This window comes from Gymnodraco acuticeps, unplaced genomic scaffold (genome assembly GCF_902827175.1).
Source record: "Gymnodraco acuticeps unplaced genomic scaffold, fGymAcu1.1, whole genome shotgun sequence".
NCBI classification, from domain to species: Eukaryota; Metazoa; Chordata; class Actinopteri; order Perciformes; family Bathydraconidae; genus Gymnodraco; species Gymnodraco acuticeps.
Window position 1 is genome coordinate 1 of NW_022992013.1, and position 17,212 is coordinate 17,212.

At 39.9% G+C, this 17,212-nt stretch overlaps 1 protein-coding gene across 2 annotated transcripts; it reads left to right on the forward strand.

The window, feature by feature from the left end:
* Positions 1–393: 393 nt before the first annotated feature.
* Positions 394–14,320, forward strand: aldh5a1 (aldehyde dehydrogenase 5 family, member A1 (succinate-semialdehyde dehydrogenase); the record flags this gene model as incomplete). 2 transcript variants are annotated; one of them, XM_034201410.1, is given in 9 exon segments in its annotated part: positions 394–477; positions 1,801–1,971; positions 3,048–3,164; positions 3,570–3,713; positions 4,129–4,272; positions 9,401–9,559; positions 11,445–11,608; positions 12,876–12,934; positions 13,862–14,320. In XM_034201410.1, coding segments are annotated over 9 exon segments (1,254 nt in total), but the record flags the coding sequence as incomplete, so codon positions are not given.
* Positions 14,321–17,212: the final 2,892 nt, after the last annotated feature.

Sequence of the window (17,212 nt, forward strand, 5' to 3'; positions counted from 1 at the left end):
ATTTCCCGCAACGAAGGATTCAGTCCTCGGTAGAATTCCAAGGATCCTGGAATTGGAACAGTCCTTCCTCGACATTGAGAAACACCGTGAGAGTGACTGGGCAAGGACTTCTGAGTAGACGTATTTAACATGAGTCGAGCCAAATAAACTTAATATGACTTATTGTGTGGGACAGAACGCCATCTGGAGGGAACATGGGGATTTTAGCCTCTGCAGACCGTTTACATGCACTAAAACCAAGAGAACAGGAGAGGGGACAACCAAAAAGTAAAAATAGGTCCCCTTTAAGTAATTCAACACTGAGGCTGCAACATGAGTGATTGCTTTGATGCGTGTAATTATTACAAATGAACCCTGAATGACCTTGCTGCGCTGTGATTGGTTCTCCTGCAGGACAGGAGCGTGGTGCTCAGGAAGTGGTTCGATCTGCTGACGCTGCACAAAGAGGACCTCGCCAGACTCATCACCTTCGAATGTGTGAGTACAGAGGGGACACATGCTGATGTAGAAGAGACATGAAGAAGAGGGGACACATGCTGATGTAGAAGAGACATGAAGAAGAGGGGACACATGTTGATGTAGAAGGGACACGTGTTGATGTAGAAGAGACATGAAGAAGAGGGGACACGTGTTGATGTAGAAGGGACACGTGTTGATGTAGAAGAGACATGAAGAAGAGGGGACACATGTTGATGTAGAAGAGACATGAAGAAGAGGGGACACATGTTGATGTAGAAGAGACATGAAGAAGAGGGGACACATGTTGATGTAGAAGAGACATGAAGAAGAGGGGACACATGTTGATGTAGAAGAGACATGGAGAAGAGGGGACACATGTTGATGTAGAAGAGACATGAAGAAGAGGGGACACATGTTGATGTAGAAGAGACATGAAGAAGAGGGGACACATGTTGATGTAGAAGAGACATGAAGAAGAGGGGGACACATGTTGATGAAGAAGAGACATGAAGAAGAGGGGACACATGTTGATGAAGAAGAGACATGAAGAAGAGGGGACACGTGTTGATGTAGAAGAGACATGAGAAGAGGGGACACATGTTGATGTAGAAGAGACCATGAAGAAGAGGGGACACATGTTGATGTAGAAGAGACATGAAGAAGAGGGGACACATGTTGATGTAGAAGAGACATGAAGAAGAGGGGACACATGTTGATGTAGAAGAGACATGAAGAAGAGGGGACACATGTTGATGTAGAAGAGACATGAAGAAGAGGGGACACATGTTGATGTAGAAGAGACATGAAGAAGAGGGGACACATGTTGATGTAGAGGAGACATGAAGAAGAGGGGGACACATGTTGATGTAGAAGAGACATGAAGAAGAGGGGACACATGTTGATGTAGAGGAGACATGAGAAGAGGGGACACATGTTGAAGTAGAGGGAACATGAAGAAGAGGGGACACATGTTGATGTAGAAGAGACATGAAGAAGAGGGGACACATGTTGATGTAGAAGAGACATGAAGAAGAGGGGACACATGTTGATGTAGAAGAGACATGAAGAAGAGGGGGAACAATGTTGATGTAGCAAGAGACATGAAGAAGAGGGGACACATGTTGATGTAGAGGAGACATGAAGAAGAGGGGACACATGTTGATGTAGAGGAGACATGAAGAAGAGGGGACACATGTTGATGTAGAAGAGACATGGAGAAGACGGGACACATGTTGATGTAGAAGAGACATGGAAACGTGGATTTTGTATAATAGGTCCCTTTAACCGTGTACCTGTCAGCGTGAGAGAGACCTTTGACCAGATGTTTTTCTGTGTCTTCAGGGAAAGCCCCTGCAGGAGTCCCGCGGGGAGATCGCGTACGCCGCCTCCTTCCTGGAGTGGTTTTCGGAGGAGGCTCGGCGAGTGTACGGAGACGTGGTCCCCTCCCCCGCTAGAGACCGGAAGATCCTCCTCCTCAAACAGCCCACCGGCGTGGCCGCCATCATCACGCCGGTGAGCTGCCACTTCAGCTTTAGTTTCTACAGTAGATAGAATCGGAGCGTGTGGTGACTATTGCCACTCAATATCCCCTGGGATCGACTAAGCTGGGTTAACTAGACCGTTCCATGTACGACGAAGTTTAGCTTTCAATATCTTTTAGTTACAAAGAAAAACAGCGTGTTCACAGACACGGTCAAAAAACTATTGCTCTCCCAGTCAATATCACACACACCTGTGCCAGGAGACCAGTTACATGTTGTTGCCCCATTACGCCATCTAGTGTTCAAACATATAATCCAGAGGATCAATCCCTCTTTAATGGTCACACATACACATAGTGACATTTGACCTCTGCTTTTGACCCACCTTAGTACTGGGAGCAGTGGGCAGATATTGCACAGCGCCCGGGGAGCAATGGGGGTGGGGGGGTGTCCGGTGCCTTGCTCAGGGGCACCACATCAGGGTCCAGGAGGTGAACTGGGACCAAGTAGCAGTCCACACTCCATATTTAGGTCTGTTCGGGGACTTGAACCGGCGACCCTACGGCTCCCAGTCCAAGCCCCTACTGACTGACTTACAATAACCACAGAAGAAGAATTGTATGTACTGTAATGTAACAAGATACCAGTCTGTTGTGATTTTGGCATCATTTTGAAACGTGTACAATTTTTTAAATAACATAAACAGATGTTAATATTTGTTAGAAAACTCTCACTGGTCCCCGGCTTGAGCTTGAACCTCAGGATCCATGTATCTGTGATCCTCTCCAGAATGGAAGGAGTCATCACATACAGAGCATCAACTAGTTCCTGAACAGTGTCCTTCACATGCTGATATCCAAGAGAGGGAGTTACACAGTCACAAGATGGAGGAATAGAAAGCAGTATTCAATGTTTACTTCAGATTAGCTCCACGTCAGAAATGAGCATGCTTGATGTCTCTCTCCATAGAGGCTGAATCATCATGTTAATCACATAGCTATCATCTGCCTCAAACAGTCCTGATGCTCTTCTAGGTAATCACACATCCTGTCATGTTCACAGCTACAGTTGGGAGTCAGTTTATTAATTAATTGATTCCGTCCACAGTGGAACTTCCCCAGTGCGATGATCACCAGGAAGGTGGGCGCGGCGCTAGCGGCCGGTTGCACGGTGGTGGTGAAGCCGGCCGAGGACACGCCGCTGTCCGCCCTCGCTCTGGCCGAGGTAACTACGCCTCATATCGGTTTAAGACCTGATTCTATTCATCATCATGAATCCACTGCTACGCTCTCTCCTAACACACTTTGAGGCGCACACACTCCTGGAGAGGGGATGATATCATCAGAGCTGTAACGTAACTAAGTACATTTACTCAGGTACTGTACTTAACTTGAGTATTTCAATACTACAGTTCAGAGGTACATGGTGTACTTACATGTATTTAATCCCTTTAGTTACTTCACAGATGTGGATAAATGATGTGAAATCTAATCAAGTGTTGAATCAGACTTTAGTTCCACCTGGAGTAAATCCACCAGCTACCCTGCAGTATACAAAGTACTTCAAACTAGCTGCACCTTCACCAGCTTTGAGAACACTTTCATGATCAATCATTATTAAACCCTGCAGCTGGCGGAGCAGGCGGGGGTCCCAGCGGGGGTCTTCAACGTGGTCCCCTGCTCCCGGGAGAAGACTCCCTCTGTCGGGCAGGTTCTCTGCACCGACCCCCTGGTGGCCAAAATCTCCTTCACCGGCTCCACGGCCACCGGCAAGGTGAGAGGAAGTTACAGAACAGGGGGTCCAAACTACGGCCGGGGTCCTTCCCTCCTTCAACATATCTTTATTATGAATTGTGCATCAATCATCATTTATACATTTTGAATTGGCCGTCAGCGATCTCTAAAGGTATCATGGAGTTTGGCCCACACATGTCTTATTGTACGTCTGAAATATATATATACATGTATTACACAGCAGTATTGATTTGTTAATAAGCCCGCTTAACTTCAGTCAGTTCAAGTTGAGAAATCTTAGTTCAATAACTTGTTTGCATAAGAAGCTTGAGATACACACTTCCTATTTCACCTAATAATAAAACCTAGTCTCTCTCCCACACACAGTACAGCAGCGTGCAGGCGTGATATCTGACCATGCTGCAGTATTTAAACATCGTGTACTCCGCTGTCAGATACTTCTGAAAATGGCCGCCGACACGGTGAAGAAGGCGTCCATGGAGCTGGGAGGCCACGCCCCCTTCATCGTGTTCGACAGCGCAGACGTGGAAATGGCCGTCAGCGGCGCCATGAACTCCAAGTTCAGGAACTCCGGACAGGTAACCAGTACTCGCAGTGCTACAGTACAAACTATAAGATGAGACTTTATTCATCCCGAAGGAAATAGTTGTGCAAAAATACAAAAAACACAGAAGCACTCAAGTAGAAAGTACAGGTATTTGAGTTCAACATGTGAGAAGTAGAAAGTACAGGTATTTGGGTTCAACATGAGAGAAGTAGAAAGTACAGGTATTTGAGTTCAACATGTAAGAAGTAGAAAGTACAGGTATTTGAGTTCAACATGTAAGAAGTAGAAAGTACAGGTATTTGGGTTCAACATGTAAGAAGTAGAAAGTACAGGTATTTGAGTTCAACATGTAAGAAGTAGAAAGTACAGGTATTTGAGTTCAACATGTAAGAAGTAGAAAGTACAGGTATTTGTGTTCAACATGTAAGAAGTAGAAAGTACAGGTATTTGAGTTCAACATGTAAGAAGTAGAAAGTACAGGTATTTGAGTTCAACATGTAAGAAGTAGAAAGTATAGGTATTTGAGTTCAACATGTAAGAAGTAGAAAGTACAGGTATTTGGGTTCAACATGTAAGAAGTAGAAAGTATAGGTATTTGAGTTCAACATGTAAGAAGTAGAAAGTACAGGTATTTGTGTTCAACATGTAAGAAGTAGAAAGTACAGGTATTTGTGTTCAACATGTAAGAAGTAGAAAGTACAGGTATTTGTGTTCAACATGTAAGAAGTAGAAAGTACAGGTATTTGTGTTCAACATGTAAGAAGTAGAAAGTACAGGTATTTGAGTTCAACATGTAAGAAGTAGAAAGTACAGGTATTGTAGTTCAACATGTAAGAAGTAGAAAGTACAGGTATTTGAGTTCAACATGTAAGAAGTAGAAAGTACAGGTATTTGGTTTCAACATGTAAGAAGTAGAAAGTACAGGTATTTGGTTCAACATGTAAGAAGTAGAAAGTACAGGTATTTGGGTTCAACATGTAAGAAGTAGAAAGTACAGGTATTTGGTTTCAACATGTAAGAAGTAGAAAGAACAGGTATTTGGGTTCAACATGTAAGAAGTAGAAAGTACAGGTATTTGGGTTCAACATGTAAGAAGTAGAAAGTACAGGTATTTGGTTTCAACATGTGAGAAGTAGAAAGTACAGGTATTTGGTGTTCAACATGTAAGAAGTAGAAAGTACAGTATTTGAGTTCAACATGTAGAAGTAGAAGTACAGGTATTTGGGTTCAACATGTAAGAAGTAGAAAGTACAGGTATTTGGTTTCAACATGTAAGAAGTAGAAAGTACAGGTATTTGGGTTCAACATGTAAGAAGTAGAAAGTACAGGTATTTGTGTTCAACATGTAAGAAGTAGAAAGTACAGGTATTTGAGTTCAACATGTAAGAAGTAGAAAGTACAGGTATTTGTGTTCAACATGTAAGAAGTAGAAAGTACAGGTATTTGTGTTCAACATGTAAGAAGTAGAAAGTACAGGTATTTGAGTTCAACATGTAAGAAGTAGAAAGTACAGGTATTTGAGTTCAACATGTAAGAAGTAGAAAGTACAGGTATTTGTGTTCAACATGTAAGAAGTAGAAAGTACAGGTATTTGTGTTCAACATGTAAGAAGTAGAAAGTACAGGTATTTGAGTTCAACATGTAAGAAGTAGAAAGTACAGGTATTTGAGTTCAACATGTAGAAAGTATAAAGTACAGGTATTTGTGTTCAACATGTAAGAAGTAGAAAGTACAGGTATTTGTGTTCAACATGTAAGAAGTAGAAAGTACAGGTATGTGAGTTGAACATGTGAGAAGTAGAAAGTACAGGTATTTGAGTTCAACATGTAAGAAGTAGAAAGTACAGGTATTTGTGTTCAACATGTAAGAAGTAGAAAGTACAGGTATTTGTGTTCAACATGTAAGAAGTAGAAAGTACAGGTATTTGTGTTCAACATGAGATAAGTAGAAAGTACAGGTATTTGTGTTCAACATGTAAGAAGTAGAGAGTACAGGTATTTGTGTTCAACATGTGAGAAGTAGAAAGTACAGGTATTTGAGTTCAACATGTAAGAAGTAGAAAGTACAGGTATTTGTGTTCAACATGTGAGAAGTAGAAAGTACAGGTATTTGAGTTCAACATGTAAGAAGTAGAAAGTACAGGTATTTGGGTTCAACATGTAAGAAGTAGAAAGTACAGGTATTTGTGTTCAACATGTAAGAAGTAGAAAGTACAGGTATTTGTGTTCAACATGTAAGAAGTAGAAAGTACAGGTATTTGTGTTCAACATGAGATAAGTAGAAAGTACAGGTATTTGTGTTCAACATGTAAGAAGTAGAAAGTACAGGTATTTGTGTTCAACATGAGATAAGTAGAAAGTACAGGTATTTGTGTTCAACATGTAAGAAGTAGAGAGTACAGGTATTTGTGTTCAACATGTGAGAAGTAGAAAGTACAGGTATTTGAGTTCAACATGTAAGAAGTAGAAAGTACAGGTATTTGTGTTCAACATGTGAGAAGTAGAAAGTACAGGTATTTGAGTTCAACATGTAAGAAGTAGAAAGTACAGGTATTTGGGTTCAACATGTAAGAAGTAGAAAGTACAGGTATTTGTGTTCAACATGTAAGAAGTAGAAAGTTCAGGTATTTGGGGTTCAACATGTGAGAAGTAGAAAGTACAGGTATTTGTGTTCAACATGTGAGAAGTAGAAAGTACAGGTATTTGTGTTCAACATGTAAGAAGTAGAAGTACAGGTATTTGTGTTCAACATGTAAGAAGTAGAAAGTACAGGTATTTGAGTTCAACATGTAAGAAGTAGAAAGTACAGGTATTTGGGTTCAACATGTGAGAAGTAGAAAGTACAGGTATTTGAGTTCAACATGAGAGAAGTAGAAAGTTCAGGTATTTGGGTTCAACATGTGAGAAGTAGAAAGTACAGGTATTTGTGTTCAACATGTAAGAAGTAGAAAGTTCAGGTATTTGGGTTCAACATGTGAGAAGTAGAAAGTACAGGTATTTGTGTTCAACATGTAAGAAGTAGAAAGTACAGGTATTTGAGTTCAACATGTAGAAAGTACAGGTATTTGGGTTCAACATGTAAGAAGTAGAAAGTACAGGTATTTGAGTTCAACATGTAGAAAGTACAGGTATTTGAGTTCAACATGTAAGAAGTAGAAAGTACAGGTATTTGTGTTCAACATGTAAGAAGTAGAAAGTTCAGGTATTTGGGTTCAACATGTAAGAAGTAGAAAGTACAGGTATTTGAGTTCAACATGAGAGAAGTAGAAAGTTCAGGTATTTGGGTTCAACATGAGAGAAGTAGAAAGTTCAGGTATTTGGGTTCAACATGTGAGAAGTAGAAAGTACAGATATTTGTGTTCAACATGTAAGAAGTAGAAAGTACAGGTATTTGGGTTCAACATGTAAGAAGTAGAAAGTACAGGTATTTGAGTTCAACATGTAAGAAGTAGAAAGTACAGGTATTTGGGTTCAACATGTAAGAAGTAGAAAGTACAGGTATTTGTGTTCAACATGTGAGAAGTAGAAAGTACAGGTATTTGAGTTCAACATGTAAGAAGTAGAAAGTACAGGTATTTGAGTTCAACATGTAAGAAGTAGAAAGTACAGGTATTTGAGTTAACATGTAAGAAGTAGAAAGTACAGGTATTTGGGTTCAACATGTAAGAAGTAGAAAGTACAGGTATGTGAGTTGAACATGTGAGAAGTAGAAAGTACAGGTATTTGAGTTAACATGTAAGAAGTAGAAAGTACAGGTATTTGTGTTCAACATGTGAGAAGTAGAAAGTACAGGTATTTGGGTTCAACATGTGAGAAGTAGAAAGTACAGGTATTTGAGTTCAACATGTGAGAAGTAGAAAGTACAGGTATGTGAGTTGAACATGTGAGAAGTAGAAAGTACAGGTATTTGAGTTAACATGTAAGAAGTAGAAAGTACAGGTATTTGAGTTAACATGTAAGAAGTAGAAAGTACAGGTATTTGGGTTCAACATGTGAGAAGTAGAAAGTACAGGTATTTGGGTTCAACATGTGAGAAGTAGAAAGTACAGGTATTGGGTTCAACATGTAAGAAGTAGAAAGTACAGGTATTTGTGTTCAACATGTAAGAAGTAGAAAGTACAGGTATTTGAGTTCAACATGTGAGAAGTAGAAAGTACAGGTATTTGAGTTCAACATGTAAGAAGTAGAAAGTACAGGTATTTGAGTTCAACATGTAAGAAGTAGAAAGTACAGGTATTTGTGTTCAACATGTGAGAAGTAGAAAGTACAGGTATTTGAGTTCAACATGTAAGAAGTAGAAAGTACATGTATTTGTGTTCAACATGTAAGAAGTAGAAAGTACAGGTATTTGTGTTCAACATGTGAGAAGTAGAAAGTACAGGTATTGTGTTCAACATGTGAGAAGTAGAAAGTACAGGTATTTGTGTTCAACATGTGAGAAGTAGAAAGTACAGGTATTTGAGTTCAACATGTAAGAAGTAGAAAGTACAGGTATTTGTGTTCAACATGTGAGAAGTAGAAAGTACAGGTATTTGTGTTCAACATGTGAGAAGTAGAAAGTACAGGTATTTGAGTTCAACATGTAAGAAGTAGAAAGTACAGGTATTTGTGTTCAACATGTGAGAAGTAGAAAGTACAGGTATTTGAGTTCAACATGTAAGAAGTAGAAAGTACAGGTATTTGTGTTCAACATGTGAGAAGTAGAAAGTACAGGTATTTGTGTTCAACATGTAAGAAGTAGAAAGTACAGGTATTTGAGTTCAACATGTAAGAAGTAGAAAGTACAGGTATTTGTGTTCAACATGTAAGAAGTAGAAAGTACAGGTATTTGAGTTCAACATGTAAGAAGTAGAAAGTACAGGTATTTGTGTTCAACATGTAAGAAGTAGAAAGTACAGGTATTTGAGTTCAACATGTAAGAAGTAGAAAGTACAGGTATTTGTGTTCAACATGTAAGAAGTAGAAAGTACAGGTATTTGAGTTCAACATGTAAGAAGTAGAAAGTACAGGTATTTGAGTTCAACATGTGAGAAGTAGAAAGTCATCAGAAAAATAAGTAGTGGAGTAAAGAACTGATACCAGAACGAAGTATTTGTATTCCACTACTTCCCACCGCTGAACATAAAACATCAGAACTCTGACTCCCCCCTCTTCCTGCAGACGTGCGTGTGTTCGAACCGCTTCCTGGTGCAGAGCAAGATCCACGATGTGTTCGTGGAGAAGCTCAGCCGAGCGATGGACGCCGAACTCGTGCTGGGTCACGGCTCGGAGCCCAGCACCACGCAGGGCCCGCTGATCAACAACAGAGCTGCAGAGAAGGTGAACCACAAACTACTCAAGATGTAATCACAGGAGTTTCACTCACAGCAACGGGTCGACAGGGAGAGATCTCGCTCTGCAGAGAGAACAAGACGTATCAGCATGTAGTGTCTCCACTTTAAAGAGTCCTCTCCTGCTGATGTGCAGCTGTATATCAGTATGTAGTGTCTCTACTTTAAAGAGTCCTCTCCTGCTGATTTTCAGGTGTATATCAGTATGTAGTGTCTCCACTTTAAAGAGTCCTCTCCTGCTGATGTTCAGGTGTATATCAGTATGTAGTGTCTCTACTTTAAAGAGTCCTCTCCTGCTGATGTTCAGGTGTATATCAGTATGTAGTGTCTCTACTTTAAAGAGTCCTCTCCTGCTGATGTTCAGGTGTATATCAGTATGTAGTGTCTCTACTTTAAAGAGTCCTCTCCTGCTGATGTTCAGGTGTATATCAGTATGTAGTGTCTCTCCTTTAAAGAGTCCTCTCCTGCTGATGTTCAGATGTATATCAGTATGTAGTGTCTCTACTTTAAAGAGTCCTCTCCTGCTGATGTTCAGGTGTATATCAGTATGTTGTGTCTCTACTTTAAAGAGTCCTCTCCTGCTGATGTTCAGGTGTATATCAGTATGTTATGTCTCTACTTTAAAGAGTCCTCTCCTGCTGATGTTCAGGTGTATATCAGTAAGTAGTGTCTCTACTTTAAAGAGTCCTCTCCTGCTGATGTTCAGGTGTATATCAGTATGTAGTGTTTCTACTTTAAGAGTCCTCTCCTGCTGATGTTCAGGTGTATATCAGTATGTAGTGTCTCTACTTTAAAGAGTCCTCTCCTGCTGATGTTCAGGTGTATATCAGTGTAGTGTCTCTACTTTAAAGAGTCCTCTCCTGCTGATGTTCAGGTGTATATCAGTGTAGTGTCTCTACTTTAAAGAGTCCTCTCCTGCTGATGTTCAGGTGTATATCAGTGTAGTGTCTCTACTTTAAAGAGTCCTCTCCTGCTGATGTTCAGGTGTATATCAGTATGTTATGTCTCTACTTTAAAGAGTCCTCTCCTGCTGATGTTCAGGTGTATATCAGTAAGTAGTGTCTCTACTTTAAAGAGTCGTCTCCTGCTGATGTTCAGGTGTATATCAGTATGTAGTGTTTCTACTTTAAAGACTCCTCTCCTGCTGATGTTCAGGTGTATATCAGTATGTAGTGTCTTTACTTTAAAGAGTCCTCTCCTGCTGATGTTCAGGTGTATATCAGTAAGTAGTGTCTCTACTTTAAAGAGTCCTCTCCTGCTGATGTTCAGGTGTATATCAGTATGTAGTGTCTCTACTTTAAAGAGTCCTCTCCTGCTGATGTTCAGGTGTATACCAGTATGTAGTGTCTCTACTTTAAAGAGTCCTCTCCTGCTGATGTTCAGGTGTATATCAGTATGTAGTGTCTCTACTTTAAAGAGTCCTCTCCTGCTGATGTTCAGGTGTAAAAGTTGAATCCAGATGTATTTTCTCTCTCCATTCATTCTTCTGAGGGGGCGGGGCTTAATGACAGGAGGTGGGGCTTAAGGGGAAACTCAACTGCGCTCTATGAGCTACATACGGGTACTTCTGCTCTCACAGCAAGGCATGATGGGTAATCTGCGACGTTTTGCTCTAGAGAATCTCAGGCCAATTTGTCCTCATGAGCCAATGAGCAGCTCTCACAGGAAAGAACAGGCTGTGTCCAGTTCTTATTAAACATCCACCGTTATATTTTACTATAATTTTTTTATGTTATTATAGTTTTCTTAAAATAGTTCTCTCTCTTTGTTTTTAATCTTTGTTTTACTTTCATGTATGCATCATGACACCAAGTCAAATTCCTCGTACGTGTCAACCTACCTGGTGATAAACCTGGTTCTGATGCTGTGTGCAGGTGGAGGCCCAGATCTCGGACGCGGTGTCCCGGGGGGCGAAGGTTCTGCGGGGGGGGAAGCGTCTGGACGGCTCCTTCGTGCAGCCCACGCTCCTCACTGACGTCTCCACAGACATGATCTGCACCCGGGAGGAGACCTTCGGCCCGCTGCTGCCCGTCATCAGGTCTGACACTCATAAAGCTGTTAGAGAAGTCTCCCTGGTCCCCGGCTTGAGCTTCAGCCTCAGGATCCATGTATCTGTGATCCTCTCCAGAATGGAAGGAGTCATCACATACAGAGCATCAACTAGTTCCTGAACAGTGTCCTTCACATGCTGATATCCAAGAGAGGGAGTTACACAGTCACAAGATGGAGGAATAGAAAGCAGTATTCAATGTTTACTTCAGATTAGCTCCACGTCAGAAATGAGCATGCTTGATGTCTCTCTCCATAGAGGCTGAATCATCATGTTAATCACATAGCTATCATCTGCCTCAAACAGTCCTGGTGCTCTTCTAGGTAATCACACATCCTGTCATGTTCACAGCTACAGTTGATACCTTTGTTATCAGTTACTCTCATGTTGGAAGAGGACGTTCAGTGTTTTCACAAAAATACACATCTCTTTAGAAATGTCCCAAACTGTATTAGGAAAATATCAAATAAGGACTTGGCATCCTAACCCACCTTGCATAAGGCTCAGAGTTGATGTAACCACACTGAATTAAATAAACCAAAGATCAAACCGCACTTTGAAACAACATTTATTGTTGTGTTAAACTTGAGGGTCATTTTTCTATTTTACTTTTTGTTTAATTCAATTTTTCTCAGGCAGAAAGCCATGTCACAGGACTGGTACATAACCTCTTTAAATAAAATACGAGGCACAGAATTAGCAAATAAAATTATATTTATTATCATTTATTTTATGCAAAGATTCTAGTAAAAATATATTCTATTAAATGTGATTTAATTGTCAAATAATTATTGTACACATGGATCCAATAATGACCTTTTTTATAAACCTAAAAAGGAAAGAGAAAAATCTAAAACAGAGAATAAATGATATGTATTTTGTGTATGTATTCAATCCAATGCCATCATGTGTAACATATTTCTATATATTCCTGTAGCTTAGTAAGACTGTATATTGTAAAGTACTCAATGTATTCAATATTTTATTGTGTATGATTTAGAATTGATAAATACTTGCTGCTAATATTAATTATCTTTTTTAAATATATTTACTCAAATAATGCTTGACAACACGCTGCTGGAACAAAATCACTTCCCAATTTGGGAACAATAAAGTATCTGTCTATTTACAAAAACCAACAGCTATAATGCACCTGCTATGGATGTTTATCGTCTAGGTAGCGCTTTATAAAAACAGTTCAAATGTGTTAAAAAGATGAAATACATCAACCACTAAAGATGTTTGTGGTTTCCAGGTTTGACACAGAGGAGGAAGCTCTGGCCATCGCTAACGCTTCTAATGTCGGGCTGGCAGGTGAGTTGCTTATAAAAAGAGTCAGATTTGTTCTTCTACTTGTCATCAAATTGAACCCTGAACTGTAGAGCAGGGTCTCCAGCACATAGAAACTGCCGGATGCTAAGCTGCAGATGTTGGGACATTTGCACAACATTACGTTAATTAGGATTATAGCCATGTCAACAATTGTAAAAAAAAAAAAGATGGCTTGGCCGATTTGGACAGTTCTGGAGTGGTTTTGGGGCTTAGTGAGGATGCTGAATCCATTTCTGACATTTCCAGGATCAACAATGACAGATTTAACCAGAAAGTGGCCATATCTGTTCTCTGTGGACTACCATGAGTAGAGTTGGACCATTGGATATAGAGAGCACAAGATGAACATTATTACCTCTACTGTGGACACAATTAAATAAGCAATCTGTCCAATCCAGATCATCCCGAGTCCCCTAAATCTTCCAAATCGACCCTAAATTAATCAAAAAGCAGTCCACAGAGAACAGATATGTCAACTTTCTGGTTATAACTGCAATTTTGAATCTTGATAAATGTCAGAAATGGACTCGGCACCAATACATCTCAATAACCCCCAAAACCACTCCAAAATGGTCCAAATCAGCCAGTAGGATAGGCTAGGATAGGATATAATGCTAATTGATGCAAATTAACGCAACCTTGCTAATTATACAAATTGTCCAACATCTGCAGGTTAGCATCCAGCCGTTTCTATCGTTAAACTTTGTGGTATCAACATTGCAGGGTTCACAACAGGACTCCTGCCTGAAATCAATCAACAACTTTATTAATCCTGCAAGGGGCAATTGGTTATGAGCCGCTTATGTCATGTTCACAGGCAGGAACACACAGCAAGAAAGCACACAGATACACCCCTGGATGTGGATCATTCCGGTTTACACTATAATGCTGTGATGTTCCTGTCCTCAGGGTACTTCTTCTCGCAGGACGTGAGTCAGATCTGGCGCGTGGCGGAGGCGTTGGAGGTGGGGATGGTGGGAGTGAACGAAGGCCTCCTGTCCACCCCGGAGGCCACGTTCGGGGGGGTCAAACAGTCCGGGTTGGGCCGCGAAGGCTCCAAATACGGCGTGGACGAGTATCTGGAGGTCAAGTACATGTGCTTCGGAGGCCTCAAACCCTGAAGGGAGGCAGCAGGGAAATACAATCAAAGTATAAGTGCAGTAATCTGTCAAGGTGGTCATACCTGTAGATCTCAGGTTCTTAAATTAACGTACCTGTGACCAACACATCTAAAATAACCCCTTTTTAAATTTCAGCTTCTTGACTACCTTTTGAAGAACTTTAAGTTTAAGTAAATTAGTATGTTTTCACTAATCGGAAAATAGCTCGTTAGGAACGTTTTTGTTTTCAAAGGAAATTGTCTTTCGGGCAACGATTTTATTTCGTCAGCTATATTGATTTCTTGGGTTTTAGTCTTTATGATTCAAATCACAAAGTCAATCAAAAATCAGTTTTATGAAAGACAAAACATGTTTTTAGAACCTGTGACCTTGAGCTATGCAGTCTACCGTTACATCCCATGACCTGAGGGGAATACTCTCTTCCGATTGGCTAGTTGCTGCCTCTGTAAATCTTTCCAGTTTTCCCAAATTACAATAACTAACGGATTTACCATTAACTTTCAAAGAGTGGAAAAAAGCAGTTTTAGATCTGTTGCTGAACAAGAGATTAATAAGTTAGTGGTAAACTCCGTCTACAGCCAACATGAAGTATGTCGTTTTACAAAGAAGGCTACATGGATGATATAAAGAATTAAAGGAGCTTTTGTATCATTGTTAAAGCTAGTTGGCTCTACACATACATCGTAAAGACCTTAAAACGCTTCAGATGGTTAGTAAACATAAAACAAGATACTTGGACAAGTGAGATGTATAGTATACTTTATTATCATTTTCAAAAGAGAAAAACATTTGAACATGATGGAAAAACTCATTAAAATAAAGTCATTTAAGAGTGGGACAGACGTGCTAACGTTAGCGTAACCTCTTATATATATATCCACTCAGGTCCTGGATGATGATATATATATATATATATATATATATATATATATATATATATATATATATATATATCCACTCAGGTGCTGGATGATGGTATATATATATATATATATACCATCATACCATCATCCAGGACCTGAGTGGAGCTTTATATAATATGACCTGTGACACAACAATGCAGTTAATGCTGATAACTATCCCTGTAAGACGGGTTGCTGCTGTTCAGTAATGAGCTAGTTAGCGTTAGCAGCTTACATGAGAGCAGAGAAATCAGACTGTTGCTGAGGACATCACAAATACTAAACTCTACCCAATCAGAATCCAGTATTTTCTGACGATGAAGCAAATGTTGGTAGTGGCCGAACGGCGTACTGTTATATTTTCATTATTTACAACACCGGATTGAGTACAAACACCTCCTCAAACCCACCTGTTCAGACCACCCCCCCTGTAGTGCTACGTGTCCCGCATCGCTGTCCTGTTGTACCGTTTTTAAGAATACACTCCGAATGGTAAGGTGTCCTTGGGTGCTTTGTGAGGCGCCTCTAAATAAAATGTATTTTAGTATGTGTGACATCCATATTTTTCCATTCAGAAATATCTCAATAACCAATTGGTAGATTACATGGTAACAAAGGCAATAACAATAACTCAGATTTGATGGTGAGGGTCTCAGTAGCACAAAGGTCTTTGTTTAAAACGGTAAAGAAGCTGCACACTTGGCCGTGGTGGAAAAGGGAGATTTACTGTGATTAAATACATGAAAAGCGTAAACTAGATTATTCACGTTTCTTCATGATTAAATTACTTTTGTATGCTGACATTTGATTACTTTGGGATACATGGTATGTGTGTGTTAGTGTGTATAAATCATCAGCAAGATTCTGAAGTCCTTAAAACATTGTTTTTTTTGCTAAAACATGTTCAAAAGTACAATAGGCGCTTTCACACCAAGTACTTTTCCCAGGCTCCGCCACCCGAAGTCCCGGGTAAATCGCCAGAACGCCGACATCTCCACCGCTCCCACGTTTTATTTTGTGTTTCCATAAGTTAGTCTCTCTCCGTTGGTGCGCTGGGCTAATGCTAATAATGCTAATGCAAGCAAATAAAATGGCGGCTTCACAAACACTTTTTGGAGTTTTACGAGGCGTGGTTTGCAATTCGCCCAGCCAATCAGAAATTGGAACCTTTTCCTCCCAGGAAAGTACCACCTCTCTAGCAGGGACTGAAAAGGGGGGAAAAGGTTCCCGAAAAAAAGTTCCAGATCTTTTTGGTGTGAACGCAACATCCCAGGAACTATCGGAACTATTCCTGGGAAAAGTACTCCGGTGTGAAAGCGCCTATTAAGATAATCCTTAGTTATTGATCCTACAGTGTGGACATTTGCAAATAAATGAATGACTTTAAAAGTGGAAAACATGACCCTAAGGTTTGTTAGGCATGCGTGTAGTTTTTAAGAAGAAATACATGTTGGCATCTCTCTCTCTGTGATGTAATGACTATTGTAGTTTCATAAAAACCTTGTAACTGTAGGGTGGTGTTGTTCGGCAGGTTTTGTCCCCAATTATGGTTCCCAAAGTGCCATGTAACTGACTTTTTGTAATTAGTTGTATGAATCTCGCCTTTTTTTTGTGATTAAATATTGCTTTAATGTCATTGTTATATTTAATGTAAAAATATTAATTTTTGTATTTCTGACTTTAGATATTAATCAAATATTAAAAGAGGAAATTGTTATATTACATGTTGTCGGTTTTTTTTTAATGGTATGTAACAGATTATTTTTTGCCCAAATTATTTTCGGAAGAAGAAATATACCCTTAATCCTTAATGGTCCCACAGAGAGGAAATGTACATTCTGCATTTTACCCACCCTAGTGTTAGTTAATGAAATTAAAGCCACTTATCCGTTCCAGTGCTTTCCCTACTGTATATTACTCTGTCCGCCGTTAAATGCTGCCGTAAATCGATGAATGACGAAAATGTCAGTGGTTAGTTCAAGTCAGTAATCATACATACAGTCTGAGGGATGTTTTTATAAACTTCTCAGGTCAGATTAACAGAACAAGTGAAGTGAAAATAACGTTGTGTGTAGCCTACAGGTTATAAACTCGGCTCAGTAAAGTACATGCTGAAAACGGATTCTGTGTCAAGATAGTCTGCTCCTCCTCTATCAACCACCTGTACATCCTTCTACATCAGATTACTCCACTGCTATGGAGATCATCTGCTATTAGCTTGTTTACCATCCATTTTG